The sequence below is a fragment of the Micromys minutus genome, assembly GCF_963924665.1.
Source record: "Micromys minutus genome assembly, chromosome: 11".
Lineage (NCBI taxonomy): Eukaryota > Metazoa > Chordata > Mammalia > Rodentia > Muridae > Micromys > Micromys minutus.
Genome location: NC_137980.1, coordinates 50355966 through 50373481, shown reverse-complemented (window position 1 = coordinate 50373481; position 17516 = coordinate 50355966). Strand labels below are relative to the sequence as shown.

The 17516-nt window shown below is 49.5% G+C and overlaps 2 protein-coding genes across 3 annotated transcripts in view; one reads left to right on the top strand and one right to left on the bottom strand.

Annotated features, from left to right (window-relative positions):
- Positions 1–1602: 1602 nt before the first annotated feature.
- On the top strand, positions 1603–10852 carry TLDC2 (TBC/LysM-associated domain containing 2; the record flags this gene model as incomplete). The annotated part of the gene is made up of 6 exons (XM_080925484.1): positions 1603–1635; positions 2804–2944; positions 3394–3546; positions 6036–6131; positions 9672–9745; positions 10717–10852. The coding sequence occupies 6 exons, from the start codon at positions 1603–1605 to the stop codon at positions 10850–10852; spliced, it is 633 nt and encodes a 210-aa protein (XP_080781610.1).
- Positions 10853–11928: 1076 nt separating this feature from the next.
- The window catches only part of SAMHD1 (SAM and HD domain containing deoxynucleoside triphosphate triphosphohydrolase 1), a 32310-nt gene continuing 26722 nt past the window's right edge, over positions 11929–17516 (bottom strand). The window contains exons 15-17 of one of the 2 annotated variants that reach the window (XM_080924710.1): positions 15652–15789; positions 15287–15418; positions 13757–13889 (exon numbers count right to left, since the gene is read on the bottom strand). In XM_080924710.1, coding sequence (XP_080780836.1) covers positions 15326–15418; positions 15652–15789 — 231 coding nt within the window. In that variant the 3' untranslated portion in view covers positions 13757–13889; positions 15287–15325. Of the gene's footprint in view, positions 13890–15286; positions 15419–15651; positions 15790–17516 lie in introns of both variants that reach the window. The other variant, XM_080924709.1, reaches the window with a different exon arrangement.

Here is a 17516-nt window from a genome sequence, read left to right as displayed (position 1 = left end):
GGAGAAATCATAGAGGCCAGCAGAGGGTGAGCTGCAGAAGGGTCATCAGAGATCGTTGAGGTGAGTATCTTCCGCCACCTTCTTCCTAGCTCCCACCCTTCCTCTCCCTCATCGCCCCTTACCTTGGATTGACTAAGGCTCAAGAGGAGGCCAAGTGGCCCTTTGTCGGGAATTGAACACTGGCTCTCTCCAGGAGGCGGTGTGATAACCCCTGGCATTTATCCAGTTGCAATGAAAGGTCAGGTGCCACAGCTTACCACACAGAACAGCACAGGAGAGGGAGGATGGAGGCCTCAGACTTACCTTTATTTCTTGCTAGACAGACTTTAGTATTAACAGATGAGGAGGGGCGGAGTCATGGGTCTCCTCCCCCTCTCCCCCAAACCTCCTCTCTGCCTGTTCTTTTTCCCAGGGCCTTATGCACAGGGGTCTAAGCTACCCTAGAGAGGAGGGGCCTGTGTTGAGTTAGACGGTGAGGTAAGTGTGTGGGTGGTGTGTGGGTGTGTGAGTGTGTGATTGGCCACTACCACTGATCTACAGCCTGTGTTCTTTCTCTCCCTTTCCATTCCATTCCTTTTCTTCATCTCCTTTTTGTCTTCCTCTCTACTTCCTTCTTTCTTTCTTTTCTCCCCCTTCCCCTTCCCTTTCTTTCTTTTTATACTAGAGGTTGGATCCAGGGCCTCACATTTGCTAGGCAAGCACCTCCTACTGAAATATATACCCTTAGGCAAAACTAAGTCTTCAAAAGGTCAGTTCTTTTGGTCTGACCATGACCCTTCAGGCTTTCGCTATAGCACACCCATGAGCTTTGACAGGGCCTGAGCTGTAGGCTATTGGTCCTACAAAGAATTCTGAGATTTTCTTATACAAGGTGTTGAGGGTTAGATTGAGGGTCAGTGAGGTGGTGGTAAAAGTGCCTACCATACAACCTCGATGACTTACGTTCAATTCTGAGAACCCACATAAAGGTGGAAGGACAGCCTTGGTTCATGCCCACAAATACATATACGTATACACGTATACATACAAATACATATGCACAATATTCTTTTTTCCCCCCTTTTGGAGACAGGGTCTCATTGTGTAGCCCTGGCTGAACTGAAGACCAGGCTGGCTTTGTTGCAGAGATCCACTTGCCTCTGTCTCCCAAGTACTGGCATTAAATGTGTGCACCACTATGATATATTTTTTTTAATGTTACACAATGGGAAATTGAGGCTTGGGGTACAAATGGCAAATGGACTTATTCACAGTCATTTATGGAACCAGTGGTCCTAAATCCTTAGTCCTGACATCAGGTATCCTCCAAGGGAATCAATGTTCCCAGGCCAGACTTCTGGAAACAGCACTGAAGTGGCCAGAATTTACAGCTGTGTATGACTAAAACATGCTAGCTGCACATGTGGCCTTGAATGCCAAGTTGCTCACAGACCCACCCCGTGGCCACTTGGCCTGGGGATCACAGGTAAGAGGGAGCAAAGGGCAGCTGGGTAGGCTTGGATCCAGTGGGGTGTGCCCAGGCACCTCCTCACTGCTGGCACTGTCTTGCAGCATTTCCTCGGCCAGGTCCAAGGACTATACCCTGGCCTAAGCTCTGGCAGAATGAGAAGCCGGCAATGGCGGTACACTCAGCTGGTAAGGGAGCGGCACAGGCTGGGGGTTTGGATTTGCTTGGGAAGGCGATGAGCTCTCTGGGGTGGGGGGGATCCTGGGCTAGGGTGGAGGTGTGTGTGTGTTTGTCTGTGTATCTGTGTGTATTTACCCCTCTTAAGTCCTTCCCAGCTGGCTGGGGCTTTAAAGAAAGGGCTGATAGAGGTTCTGGGGCATCTGCGAGGTTCTGAGACCCCCTCCTCCAGACGGAATAGACCACTGTTGCTGTCCCTTTGCGGGACTATTCCATCCTGAGGATCCTTCCAGGTCTGAGCCCGGGGAATGGGGAAGGGAAGGGAAGGGGCATATTAGGTATTCCTTCTCAGACAGGCTTCCCCTTCTATGATGAGCCTGATACTATTGAGTACAGGCCTGCTCACATGTGTGAACGCACACTTGAACACACCATGGCATGGTACGGAAGCTCAAGTGAGTGAGCATGGGGGTCCCAGCAGCATCCCTGCCCACTGACACCCACACGTATGTATAGAACTCTAGCTCGCCCTCAAAGCACACTGACAGCTGACACACCAACCTGCTCACACACACGCCTCTATTTCAAGCATCATTCAACTCATGTGGGCGAGCACACATTGTGTGGAGAGCTAGGTGTGACAGCACTCTTTCCACACTGACTGAAAGTGAGCCCCAGGGCTTTCCTGTACAATGCTGAAATCAGCAGCACCTTCTTGGGATACAAGGAAAGAATTAAAACAGGCCAACAACAGCAGGCTATCCACACGGGCCTCGTCGCAGAGTTCCAATGTCAGCCATTCTTGAGATGGGTATTATTGTTGTAACCACGGTTTCCTGTCCTAACATTCACAACTGCAGCAGAGCTGGACCCCACCTGCTCTTCTGTCCCCTGGGGGCTAGAGCAAACTGGAAATACCACTGTTCCCCTCTGAGTGGCACTGTGCAGGCCTTTGCCCACCCCCTCCCTTCACTAGCAGTGATTAGCCAGGAGAAGGCATTTTGGAGGCAGGGACAGAGTCTCCATTGTGGTGGGTACTTCGCAGCTCCTTTGGGTGGGGTAGGATTTCGGGGACCCGGGCAGGGGACAAGACAATACCCTAACTTTTGGTCTTGGGATATGATAATAGCTGGTTCCACTGTGTCTTTCCATCTACCGAGCTTCTTTGTATCTTTACAGCCCACAGAGATGGAGGACTCACTGTCTGGGGAGGACGGTGAGGAAGAGGAAGAGGAGGAGCCAGCCCCAGCCCCCCAGGACCCTGTAGAGCCTCAGCTGACAGAAGCCAGCCAGGTCCTAGGTGCCTCTGAGATTAAGCAGGTTTGGGCACATTCTGTGTTGTAGGACTTCAGCCCTGAAGTCCTTTTTCCCTGTACCAGACACACCCAGGGGCTCTGAAGTCACAGCTGCAGTGTCCCTAGCTAAATGTCACCTTGAATCAATCAAGCTTTCTCCCTGGGCACCCCTGTCCTCTCTAGTCACACTAGTACCATCATCCTTCTCACTGGGTAGAATTGGGAAATCAAGCAAGAGTGACATAGATCCTGGGGACTAGAACCAGAGCTGGGGTGGAGCAGACACACAGAGGAGCACCAGAAGGTGAGATTCTGTCTCTCATGTATCCTCAAAGACCAAGTGAACCTCAGTTTTCACGTCTATAAAATGGGAACAAAAATTAGCTCACAGACACAGAGCCTCCGGGCAGAGTGAAAGCTGAGTAGGGGAGGGAAGCAGTGAGTCCCTTCACTCAGCTCCTGCTCTACCTCCAGCTCAGTCCCCACCTGCCCCCAAGCGTCACTGGCCACTCCTGGAGTCTGGTCTTCTGCACGTCAAGGGATGGCTTCAGTCTTCGGAGGCTATACCGACAGATGGAGGGTCACAGTGGGCCAGTACTGCTGCTGTTGAGAGACCAGGATGGACAGGTGAGCTGGGCCAGGGTACGGGCACTCCCAGACAAACCAGGGGTACTGCCCAGGGAACAGTAAGAAGCAAGAAAGCAGAGATGACGGACCACATCACTGTAAACTGTACTGATAGCAACAGTGAGACCGGTTGCACTTGGAGCCAGGCCACCATTGCACACTCGTGTGTCTGAAGCCACTTGTGTGTGCCAGGTTAAGAAATATGGAGAAGAGCAGGATTAAGCCAGAAATGGTCCAGCACTCTTAGGGTTAATAGACTGATATCTTCTGTGTGTATGTGGTGTGTGGTGGTGGTGGTGATGGTGTTGGGGGTTGAACAATTAACCACTGACACCATGCACTGCAAACCCTCTTACATCTGCAAGCACAAGACCATGAGTGGGTTGTTTTGATTTACTCGGAGACAGGATCTCACTCACTAAGACACAAGCTGGCTCAGAACCCTGTATGTTACCTATGCTAATCTTGAACTGCAAATCCTCCTGCCTGCCCCAGTCTCTCCAGTGCTGAGTTCAGGCAGATGTACCACCTCTGGCTCTTACAGGAAGGCTTTACGCAGGAGATCTATAGCTAAATGATCAATACATATTTTGAAAACATCCTCGGCTGGTGGGGGAGGGGGATGGATTGTAGGAAATCAGGGGGGACAGCGAAGACAGTTTCTAACTGCCACAGAGAAACTTCAACTGCCACGCCCAATATCTATGTGGTTACCCAAACTATAGAATTTCTGGAGGGATTCTCCATGCAGAAGGTGGGTGGGACCGCAAGCTGGTTTTAAATGTTCCTCTACAGAAGAAACATACCAGAGTGGGAAGAGAGCTCAGGGGGCTCTAAATAGACAGGAGAATCTCGGAAGGCTTCTTGCTTGAGAGCCAAGAACCTCACCCTGTTTGCACAGACTCCCTTCTGTGGCAGAGGCTATGTGCCATGAGAAGTTATCCTAGCATTGAGCCTGAACCCTGCACCCTAACACCTCCACGTAGCACTGTGATGATCCATACCCCGATCCCAACAGCCGTTCCACAGAAGGAAGATGGTTGTATCTGTCACACAACCAGCAGGCAGGCCAGAAGCAAGGGGCAGAGCCAAGGCTGTCTGCTATCCAATGTGTTGCTTCCTCTTCAAAGTGGGATGGGAGGCACATTCTTGAGATAATCAGGGACAATTGAATATACAGTGATACACAGAGATAATTCCAGAACTGTCATTGGTTCTCTTGGGCGTGATACCGGGCTTATAGAAGAGTCAGCCCCATTCTTAGGAGCTGGAGAATTAGGAGAGAAAAACCACTGTATCAGTCAAGTGGATCTGAGAAATAGAGAGAAAGCCAGTATGGCAACAAGAGCATGCTTCCTCTAAGGTGGAAGGAATCTATACTTGTTGTTTTAATCTCATAATAATAATAATAATAATAATAATAATAATAATAATAATAATAATAATAATAATAATAATAATACAATTTATTGGTTCAACTGGGGTGGAACCTAGGGCCCTGTGTGTGCTAGGCAACTACTCAATCAGCTGAACTCTACCCCCAGCCCTGAACTTCTGTACATTTGAAGTTGGTGGAGAAAGATGAGAGGAAACAGCTTATGTGTGGGCTGTCAGTGTGCAGAAAAACCTATGCTCTGGCATCGAACAGGTATCAGAAGAACACAATCCACAAAGCTACAGACATCACCTAGGGGAAGAAGAGGGGGGTTTGGTGATGGCTTTTTTTCCCCTGTAATTTCCAGCTCTTCTAGAAGCATTCCTTATATGAAATAAGCATATCTGGAGCTGAAGCAATAGTTTGGTCAGTAAAGTGTTAGCCACGCAAGCGTGAGGGCCTGAGTTTAATTTTCAGCAGCCATGAAAAAAAGCCAGGTGCGGCAGTACACGTCTGTAACCCACAGGAGGCAGGCACGGGAGGATCCTGGCCAACCAGCCTCATTGGTCAGCTCCAGAGCTAGTGAGAGCCTGTCTCAAAACAGAAGGTGAAAAGCAACAGAGCACTCCGGATTGGCCTCTGACTTCCATATAAATGGGAACACACATGTGCGTGTGCATGCGCATGCGTGTACATGTGTGTGTGTATCTGTTCACACAAACAAACATATTTACAGTCACACAGTATATACACAGACACAGAAGTGTATTTTTAAAAAGGTAGGTTGAACAAACATATCACATGCATGTAAAGGCTTCTCATTGGAAGTACGTTCTGGGTTAGCCTGAGCTACACAGCAGGACCCTGAAGAGAGACAGAGACACAGACACTTAGACAGAACGGAGTGGGGCAGGTAGAGTGGAGGAGTCAGGACAACTCAAGGAAGGCAGGAGTGTAGGACAGAGGGTGGCCTGGGGGCCTTGGAGCAGCCCTATCTTCCTCTTCACACCAACTCCCCAGGCATCCGGGAGGCTGAGCATGCATTTTGAAGCTTGTTGAATGAGGTGGCTGGTGAACCCTGAGCTCCTTTCTTGCCATTTTCTCTGTTTTACAGATGTTTGGTGCCTTCTCCTCCTCAGCTATCCGACTCAGCAAAGGCTTCTATGGCACCGGAGAGACATTTCTCTTCTCCTTCTCCCCACAGCTAAAGGTGAGGCTCAGCCTTCTGTCACGGAGGAAGGCTATGACAGGTCACAGCTCTGGGGAGTTTCCATGCTGGGCTGCCTCCTGTCCACTTCCCCTCAGGGCAATGGTAGGCATGGCAGTGCCCTTAGCGGCCCATCGACATCTCCAGAAACCATGAACTCATCAATCAAGGGAGGCAGATTTGCCGTCCAGACCGGAAAGGACAAGATGAGTTCAAGTGCAGTGGACCTGAGGTGTGTGTGTGGGGGGGGGGGGGAGGCATACAATGGCATCATGTAGAGTATGCACATGAAGCCTGGAGGAAGAAGGAGGAGGCACACAGTCCCCGTGTGTGAGAAGGGGAGCCCCAGAGAGCACTAGTGGCCGGGAGAGGCTAACTCTGCTCTGTCCACTTTTCAGAGGGGTGCAGCTCTTCCTTGGCCAGGCATGTACCAGAGCAGCCAAGGTTCTCAGAGCAGCTCTTGGCAGGCTGCATTCTCAGCGAATAATGGGAAAGGGGTAGGCGGGAGTGGAAACTCCAAGTGGACCGCAGAGCCTAGACCGGGCAGAAGGCCAGCGAAGCCAGAGGGGAGTGAAGGGTGAACAAAGGTGGGGTCGGAGAGGAGGGGTCTCCACCAGGTCAAATATTTGGAGCAGTGGCAGCAGCTGAGCAATTCGTAGGACAACAGGAAGGAGTAGGGAGCGGGAGAGGGCCACTCGAAATGAACTGGAGGGCTCCCTGCACCCCTCGCTAAGGACATGTGCTGGATGTGACCATGAGGACAGTGGCTGGAAGCTGGAAGGGAGGAGAAAAGAGTGAGGAGATGGGTGTGCTGAGCCACAGAGTTTACTAGGGAGTTGGGAAGGGTGGTTAGCTGCTCAGGTTCCCCATAGGATATAACTGAAAGGACTTAGTGACAGGTACAGGTGACTGAGACCTTAGGGGGCACAAGCTGCTGAAAGTCTGAAACTTCTGAAGAAGGGAGATGGGGGGGGGGTCCCAACATTTTCCACCTACAGACTTTCCAGCGTTGGGTCTTTGGCTGACTGATGCTTCACGGCAGGCAGAGCACACACAACTTTTATTATAAATTATAAACAGTCACAGCAGCAACTCACGGGCCTGCACTTAACCACCTTAGGGAGATGCGCATCCAATCACTGTGAAAATCCCACAGTGTACCCTGCTATCCTTGCCTTATCTTACAGAGGAGGGACCAGAGGGGAAAGTGGTTGGGAATGTGGTGAATGGAGATGTGTCAACCAACCCCAGGTCTCCAACCAGGCAGGGCACTCCGGGGGCAGAGGATGACGGAGCAGGGTGCACACGTGGGACCCACCAAGGTGGACGGGATCAGTGTGTGAGGTCATACATGTGATCGCTTAGTGTGCCCTTGAAAATGAGTCGTTCACATTCTGAGAAATGGATGGAGAGCTAGTTGTGGGTGCTTTTGTTTGTTATTAGAGTTCTCCCCTTCAGCACAGACACTGGTCAACAAGCTCTGCCACACGGTCATCTGGTCTCCCACCAAGATGGCCAAAGAGGTGTGGATGGCCCAGCTAACAACAGAATATGCCTGGTCTGCTGCTCCGCCTCCATCAGCGGCAAGCAACCGTCCCTTCTTGGGAGAAAGGCAAAGGCGACCCCAAGACCGTAGGCTGGTCATCCACACCTTCCTTCCTGCAGCCTATACTAAAAGCCCAAAGCCCTAGTATTTTCTTCTTGAACCAACAACTTGTTGTTGGACCCTCCTGCTGATTGTTATCCTCAGAGCTGGGGATTTGGTTTTCTTTGCTGACTGCTCTTGTTTCTTCTTTTCTTCTGCGGCTCTCCTCCCAATGGCTCCTCCCCAGCCTCTTTCGAATATTGGTTATTTGCTGCCCCCCCCCCGTGCCCCAGCAATGCTAGCCTAAACTGGAAGGCAAAAATACAGCCCCCCCCCCCCCGTGACCCAAGGCCTCTGAATGTGCTTTCTGCTCAGCCTTTCCCCTGAATCCGTACACACCACCATCAGGACTACCCTGCTGTCCCCATCATAGTGACTGCCATGACTACCTTCCTTATTTTAAGTGACCATTCCCTCTAAATCTTTATTGCCTCCAAGTGTCACTTCCCTCGCAGCATCTTTAATGTGCCATTTCTTAGTCCTCTGTCTGTCTTCCCCTTCCATGTCTGCGAGGCAGATGTTACTGTGTCTACCGTTCTAACCAATGCTTAACCGTGTCCGGTGAGTAAGTGCTAGAATAAATTATTACATGAGATCCATTATTTCCAGGGCTCACTGTGACTCCAGCCTGTTTCTATAGAGTTCAATACTTTGAAAAACGTGAGCTTTGCCTGTCTCCTGGCTGGAACGCTTTATGAATTCCCAGTGCTTGTATAAGCAACTGCTACTCCAGGTTACATGGTGAACTTTGTCTTAGTTTCTACCGGAGCCATGTTTATCTTGCTCTTTCAAATCAGAAGGACGCGTCCTTGAAGACGGCAGAGGAAGAACAGCAGTGCTAAAGAATCCTGTCCTCTGTGCTGGATTGCTAGCTTTATCACATACACCCCTTGGCAGTCCGGCCTCTATCTTTCTGTTCCTTGGGGGCTGTTTCCTAGCAATTGGGACATTCAATGGCAGGAAGCAACATGCTGTACTTTAGGGCCCTGAAAAGCACCTTTATTGCCTATTTTGGTTCTCCAGTCTTCACTCTTAATTCCTGGGTGTAGCAAGGTATCCTGGCGGTCTTAGATTACACTGTAGTAGGGTGGACAAGTTGAGGCACACCGCTGCATAAATGGAACTGTCTCAGAGGGGGCAGATGCCTAGGGAAATCAAACAGAGGCTCTCTGCAATGACGTTCGGGTGGTAGGGTAAGAAGTGACCCTGGGGGACAGTGTTGGGGATGCTGTAGACAGAGGGGTCTGAATGTAGGAAGGCCCTACGGCATGAGCACCTTAGGCGCTGGTGAAGAGACAGGTCAGTGTGGCTCAGGTGCAGTATGGAAGGGGAGGAGAGGGCACGGAGAAGGGCAGGGACGGGGGCCGGTGTACTCTGGCTGGACAACTGGATTCTGTCTCCTTCACAGTGGAAGACACCAGAAGGCTTTAGGTAGAAGATATACAGTGCGATTTAGAGTTGGTGGGCCATGCAGGTCACTATGAAGAGGATCATGGGAAGTATATGGTGGGAGACCAGGAGGAGGCTGTGACCCAGACAGTGAGATGGAAATTCACAGGAGGTCACGGGGAGTCTTAAGGGCCTGTCGGTCATGGGATGGGTTGGCTGAGAGACAGTGCCATCCCAGCTCTGGGACTGGTTGTCTCCCTCTCTCTGTATTTGAAAGCAGGAAGCTCCCGTGGTTTGTTTTATTGCTAGCATTTATTTAGCATTGCTAGGATGTGGGCGACCCGAGGCAGAGGGCATAAGGGGTGAAGTCCAAGGAAATGGAAATCTTAAAGTCTGGGAGCCCAGTCTTTCCTGGTAGCCAGTGGGCCCTGCGCAACACTGCCACCACGTGGCCTGGAGTCAGACTGCAATGACAGCACTCGGATGACCCGCTTTTCCTCTTCGTTCAGGTCTTTAAGTGGACAGGGCACAACTCATTTTTTGTGAAAGGAGACCTGGACTCACTGATGATGGGCAGTGGAAGGTGCGTGTCTCTGTCTCCCACATCCTGGGGTGGCCCGTGTCCCTCTCCTCAGGGTGCTGAAGGTGGAATGGGCAGGCCATCTAGCATCAGAACCACAGCCCATTCCCAGAGGGCCACGTGCTCAGTGACAGCTTAGTTGGGAGTGACTAGGAATGGCCACGTGGAGGTGGCTAGAGTCACAAGATGGAGAAGCCCTAGAGTCCCCCAAGACAAGGCTCGTTAGGTGACGTGCATCTGGCTCAGAGCACAGCCTTCGTGTTTGGGGACAGGAGTGGAAGTGAGGAAAAGACAAATGAAGGCTGTTCTTACCCTGGTGTGACCCTTACATGGAAGCACAGTAAACTGTGCCCTGAGGGTAAGACAGAAGCGTCCCTCTCTCAGTTCAGCTCCACAGAGGGGCAGCAGGACACGGCACACTGGCCATTGCTGATTACTGATCCACTTCCTGCTTCCAGCCCGGGTTCTCTTTTAAATGTGAAGGTTAGAATGTTCTAAAGCTGGGTTGTGGTGATGGCTGTACCACTGTATACAGTTGTTAAAACCAATGGGCTGTTTATAAAAAATGCCCTGAATGCTACGGAGCTCATGAGGAGGCCCCAAAACCCGATAAACCGGTGTAAGGGATGAGAACAGCCTCGATGCTCCCGTGGGTAATGTGATGATGACAGTCGGTCACAGAGGCCTAGCACACGCCACAAGCGTGCTAAGATTTCCCGTGTGTGTGTGTGTGTGTGTGTGTGTGTGTGTGTGCGCGCGTGTGCGAGCGTGTCCGTCCTCCACAGTCCACTTCCACCGTACACTGAAACTGGCTAGGCCTCACCAGCTTGCCCTTACCCTCCCTGTGCTAGGGCTGCAGAACCATGTGACCTGTCTGGCTTTTTATGTTGGTGCTGGGGGCAGGTTCTTTTGTGTGTGTAGCAGATGTTGTACCTACAGAGCTGTCTCCACAGCCTGTTCCCTCTTCTTTTCAGTGGTCAGTTTGGGCTGTGGTTGGATGGAGACCTGTACCATGGCGGAAGCTACCCCTGTGCCACCTTCAACAATGAAGTGCTGGCCCGGCAGGAGCAGTTCTGCATCAAGGAGCTGGAGGCCTGGGTTCTGAGCTGACCCTTTTCAGGACCAGAGATGTGTGGGACACTTCTGGATGCTACTCAAGCCTTCTCACACAGGGCAGCCATCCTGCCTGACTAGGGATGGGGAAGAACCCTCATGTGGATTGTGGCTCTCAACCATTCTCCTTGAAACCTGAGAATAGAGAAACTAGCCACTGTTCTCCAGCAGGGCTGATCAATAGGTGTGAAAGACACTCTTACTGAAGACACATAAAATTTGTCTTTATGGGATTTGACAATCCCTAGAAGACCAAAAACCAAAACAAACCAAACAAAACAAAAATCCTAAGCCCTATAACACTTCCATATTCTTTCAGTCAAGTTGGGTGTGTATATCTGTGCACAAAAAGCACACGCACTCACGCACGCACACACTCACACACACGCTTTCTTCTCTTCTGTGCTTGAGAGATGACTTTTACTTGAAGAATTCTGTCAAACCCCAAAAGCCTGGGCTCCGCTTCTAATAACTAATAAAGAGAAGCCTCATTCACTCCTGCCCTGTTGTCTCTTCTAGAACCCAAAGGCCAGACGGGGTTGAAGGCCAGCATCGGGTCAGGTGCTCACACATCTGTCACTTGATCTCGTGGGAGAGACAGAGCTGCATCTGAACAATATGTAGATTTGGGCAAAGAAGCTGAACCTTTGTAGACAGAAGCCAAGGGGCTTGAGAAGAGAGCTTGTCATGACCTCAGGCCCCATTGCTCTTCCCACACAGGGGCTGCCTCCTGCTGCAAAAGAGCCAACTATGTTCTGCTCTTATTTTGTGAGGAAAACCAAGTACCTGGGACCTTATCAGTACTACTGTCTTGCCGACCCCACACAGTGCTGTGATACCAACCAGCACCTACGTGGGCCCACAGAAAATGCATTCCTGTGCTCAGGAATCCCAACTGGGCACATGAGTATGAGGGGACAGTGGTTATAGAGCTTCCCTCCAGTTTCAGGACAGAAATACACTCCTGAAAGCTTTAATGCAGCTGTCCCCTTACCCAGTGAAGTCACTGTCACTCAACCTGTGGTTCTATTTACAGCAAGCTGACAGTATTCAGTAACTCGAGAGACTAAAACTGTTAAAAATCTCCATTTTTATGCAGTCTTGTGAATGACACAGGTACTCACAAGGAAAACAGCTTCAAGGGCATAGAATATAGCCACCGTGTGCGTAAAAGGGGTCAGAGTTGTTTCCCACATACCATGGTAAAAATACATGACAAAATTCCAGAATAAACCATAATAATTAAAAAAATATAGACTGGCAAAAATACAACAATATTCTCAGAAAACTATGCAATTCTTAACCTCAAGTCTGGACACACACAGGGGAGAGGGACCTTGCCACCCGGAGTTAAAGAGGCACCGTGGCTAGGGGTGCAGAGCTAGCACCTCCCTTGTGCATTTATGACCCCACAGGGGCAGACACAGCCAATACTCTTTACCCATGAGTGGACAAGACAGAACGTAGCTACCCAGAGAGGCAACACAGGCCGCTCAGCCAGCAGAGCCTCATCACTAAGATGTTATCTGCAGCAACTGCCTCTGTCCCCACCGTCGGCATCTTTAGCATTTCTGGTGACCACCCTTGGCTCCAACTGGACTCAGTTCCTGGTGAAGCTGTGCAAAGTTGGGGTGAGGCAGGCAGCAGGGAGAACCACAGTGGCTTGGCACTGGTAGGGACAGCAAGCTACACAGGGAACCTGAGACTCACTGCCCAGTCGCTAAGCTCACAAAGGCAGTCCAGAATGTTCTGAACCCGTAAACACACTGAATCAACGGTGCTGCGGTGTGGGGGAGAGATCAGCCAGAGGGTGGCGTCTGTGGTCTCTGAGCAGCTGCCCAGTTCAGCTCAGAAGAGGTAGACAAAGGCCTGTCCCCAGGCTGGCAATCGGTGAGTCCTTTGGAGCTGGAGTGGTTTCAGGTGCAAAAAGGGTGATCTTGTCTGGAGTCACAGCAGACTCAGGAGCAGCCTGGTGTGTGATGCCCTCTGAACAGGGGACTGGGGAAGTTGTACCAGGAAGACAGGGATGGAGCTGAGGTCAGAGGTGGAGTACTTGCCTGGCACACCTCAGCTCCTCTGAGGAAAGAGCTGCTCTGAATGTTCCCCAAGCCAGGCACTTAACAGGGATGGAAGGGGGTGGGGTGTTGGGGAGGAGCAGGGTGGCGGGCACCTCTTTAGGGGGACTAGGTTTTTTATTTTTTAACCACATGATGCATCACAATTTTAATCTTGAATTCTAGTTTGTACCCTTGTCTCGATTTCTGAATTAAAAACAAAAGAGTTTGTCCCAAGAGTTCAGAATAGATGGGAGAGTTATCCTGAGAAAAAGGTTGCTAAGGGAGAAAGATTTCAATTAATGCTAAAAAGACACAGCTAATGCTTTTTACAGGATCTGTCTTAGCCACTGTCCTGTTGTGTCAAGAGACACCACAACCAAGGCAACACTCATAAAAGAAAGCAGTTAACTAGGGCTGGCCTATAGCTTCAGAGGCTTAGTCTGCCATCATCATGGTGGGAACAAGGTACTAATGCAGTAGCTGATCCACAGAGAGGGGGAGGGGAAGGGGAGAAACTGGACCTGGCATAGGCTTTTGAAAGGTGACACTTCAGATGACACACTTCCTCTAACAAGGCCGCACATCCTGATCCTTCTAATCCTTTCAAACAGTTCCACTCCCTGGTGGCTAAGCACTGAATTATATGAGCTTATGAGGCCATTCTTATTCAAACCACCACAGAACAGATAGGAAAAATGTGTTAATATTACCAATTTTTTTTGTTTTGAATAAAAAACGACCTCCCCCCACCCCAGCAAGAGCATACATTCAAGATACTAAATAAAAGTCACTGGTGGCCTCTGATTTTGTCTCCTAACTTAATTGTGAAGAGGGAAAGAGGTTTCTGAAAAGAACTAACCGCAGACATTCACTTAAAATTTTAGACACGTTTTCACTTTGGATACTTCCTGGAGGCAAGATGAAGTCTTTCTACTCCATTTCAGTGGGGTAATGAGTGGTGCAATGATGTCTCCGTCCTATCAGAGAGAGAGCGCAGGAATTATTAGACAGTCAGGGCACAGGGAAGGCAGTGTGTCTCGGACAAGGCTGGACTGCCCTTGCCCATTTGTCTCAGGTACTCAGTACCCGTGAGAGCTCTGTTCAAACAGCGCTTTTCTCCTTTCTAGCCCCCGTGAGGAGCGGCTTCTCCACATGAGGTCAGCCTGGAGAGAGAGGACAGTGCAGCCTGAGCATTCCCCTCCTGTCTCCTCGGGCATGGGGCTCCGGGTGCATTACCACTCTACCGTTCCAGATGCTGGAAGGGGCCACAGCTCCTGGACTCCCCTTGCTCCCTCAGCCTGTCCTGGAAGGCCATAAGGTCACCCAGGCACTGTCCCCACTGCTCCATTTGTTCCTTCAGCTCTACCAAAACTTTGGTAACGTCCCAGTGTTAAGCGTCCTCTCTCTGCTGAGCGCACCAGATCTGACTGGACAGAGCCCCAGTGAGCTGATGTTCACCTCAAAGGCAGCGGCCCGTGCACAACGCTTACTTTATCACACCTTCTGACTTCAGCTCCAGCACATGCTAAGAATGCCAACTGGAAGATTTCACTCGCTCCAGTTCAATGGCTTCAGGCTGCCCCCTGCATACGGGATGGCGGGGAACATCCACCACTCGCTGCTGCTCCTGAAAGGGCTCACGTTGTCTGTTAGCTTTCCAGCTCTGTCTCAATGCCTCCCTAATTGCCCCTGCTGCCAGCCCCGTAAACGGCTGCTGACCTCTCCCCTCCTTGAGGGGTTGGCTTGCAGGCTTTCTGGAGGCAGGCTTTCTCATCTCACCAAGTCTGGCTACATCTCCTTTTGACCTGAAAGCACTTACCATCCTACACGATTGCTTTTCCCTGGTGTGTCTCTGCTGCACACCTAGACTGGGATGCAGGCACTAAGGAACTATGTCTATCTTAGGTACTGGCTTCATCGTGGTTCCCCAAAGGCACTTACCACACACACCTGTGTTTCTATTTCTCTTTCCGTTACAGAGAGAGAGAGAGAGAGAGAGAGAGAGAGAGAGAGAGAGAGAGAGAGAAGTGTGTGTATGTTATGTGTGTATCTAAGGGATATATGTGCATGTGTGTGGTATTTGTGATGTGTATGATATTTGAGTAGTCTATGTATGTGGTATATATGTGGTGTGTGCGTGCTGTATATGTGCATAGTGTGTATGGTGTTGTGTGTGTTGAGTGTGATATATGTGTATCTATCTATACATATATGTGCAGTGTGTATGTGGTGTATTTGTGTGCATGTGTATATATGTGTATTGTGTGTGCAGGTGATTGTGACCTTGCAGGCACATGTGGAAGCCAGTGCCTTCCTCAATCACTCTTTTAGAGTTTTCCCCCTATGTTTCTTATTCTATGTGTATGGTACCCACGGAGACCAGAAGAGGGCATCAGATCCTCTGGAACTGGAGTTACAGCTGGTTGTGAGCCGCATGTAGCTGCTGAGTGCTGGGAACTGAACCAGGGTCCTCTGGAAGAGTGGCCATCTCTCCAGCCCCATATTGCTACAATTTAAACAAGAACTTCTCAGTGGAAACAAAGGATCCCGTCAGCCTTTCCTTAAAGACTGAAAGGTACGCAGGCGCCTGCACTGCTGCCTACCTACCTACACTCCCATGCTTGGCAGGTGAAGCGGGGATCAGGAGCGCAAGGCAAGCCTGAGCTAGGTAGGACCTCGTCTCACCCCAACTCCCAGGCTTCTCTTTCGTAAAGGTCCGGGGATGAGCGGAGCCCCTACCTGCGGCTTGGTGAAGTCCCTGAGCGCGCACCACTGGATGAAGTGCTTCCCGGCGGTGTCCAGGCTCCTCTTGTCTTTCTTCTTACAGTACACGCGGATGAGCTGCTCTGCGAATTTCTGTGGCAGCAGCTGTGACACCTTTTTTTTTTTTTTATTTAACAAAAGAAAAGTTTTATTGTAGCCTTGAGTTCACTTAACTGACCTGCTGCCTCCCGAATGCTGAGAAACCATTTTCACTGTTGAGTTAAAAGCACTGCCCTGCTTTCCTATTTGATCCCAATTATGATCCGAAGAAGAAAATACTTATTTACTGCAAAAAGCCTGAGAATTGTACATTAATTACTAAAAGTCTGAAAGATTTACAGGACACAATTATATACAGATGACAGGCTCTCAAATAAAATATACAGACAGGCACATTTAACTGTATAACTTCAGCCACGGTGCACTAGACTTTGTAACTGGAGCTTCAGAGCAAACACTGCACCTTCGATGATATTCGGCCAACAGGAGGCACTGGAAATTGGCTGTTATACCTCTGCTTTGAGACAAAGTCTCATGATTACAGCCTCAGCTGATCTTAAACCAGGATCCCATGTCCTCGGTGTATCTAGCAAAATATACCTTATTTAAAAATTAAAAGATATTATTATTATTACTACTTTTGTGGATCGAGGATTGAACCCAAGGCCTCAGTGTATGCTACGTGAATATTTCTCACAATGGAGCTATGTTCCTAGCTCTCTTTTTTCCTCCCCTTCCTGTTTTGAGAGAAGGCTCATTAGGTTGCCCAGGCTAGCCTTAAACTCACTTCCTAGAACTGTCAGACTTTGAACCTGTGATCCTGCAGTTTTAGGCTCCTGGTATAAATATCAGGATATTATCCTATATCCAGATATACATGTATCTATGTATGTCTATTTTTTTATATATAGATTTTCCTGGCTGGCCTCTGCCTCCCAAGTGCTAGGATTAAAGGCGTGCACCACCACTGCCTGGTTAGATTTTCCTTCTAGGTTCTTACTACTGCAGCCCTGGGTGGCCTGGAACTCACTCTATAGACCAGGCTGTCTCAGACTCACAGAGACCCACATGCCTCTGCCTCTGGACTGCTAGGATTAAAAGTATATACTACCATGCCCAACTAGATACAGATATTTTAAATTGTTGCTTTATTTGTTTTTTGTTTTTTTTTAAAAGATTTATTTATTTCATGTTTGTGAGTACACTGTCATCAGACACCAGAAGAGGGCATCAGATCTCATTACAGATAGTTGTGAGCCACCATGTGGTTGCTGGGAATTGAACTCAGGACCTCTGGAAGAGCAGCCAGTGCTTTTAACCGCTGAGCCACCTCTCCAGCCCCCAAACTGTTGCTTTATTTTAAGATAGATTCTTATGTACTCCAGGCTGGCCTTTAACTCCTGATATTAAGCTTCTCAAATGTGGGGATTACAGTGTGTATTAGCATACCTAGCTTATGCTTTACTTAAAAAAATCCATTAGTTTTATTTTATACGTGTGCGTTTTACCTGTATGTATGTATGTATGCACACCACATACATGCTAAAAATCAAACCTGTATGCATGTATGCATGCACACCACATACATACTAGAAATCAAACCAGTGCCCTCTTCAAGAGCTGGAAGTGCTCATAATCACAGAGCCATTTCTCTAGCCATGTCTTTTTTTAAAAGTGAAAGTAGATTTTTCTGTCATACAAGGCATGCTGACCAGTTCCCCTCCCCAACTCCTCTCAGCTCCCCACACCCACCTTCCCTCTCCCCAGAACCACTCCTCCTCCTCCTCCATCTCCCATCAGAAAAGAGCAGGACTCCAAGAGACAACCAAACACGACAAAAC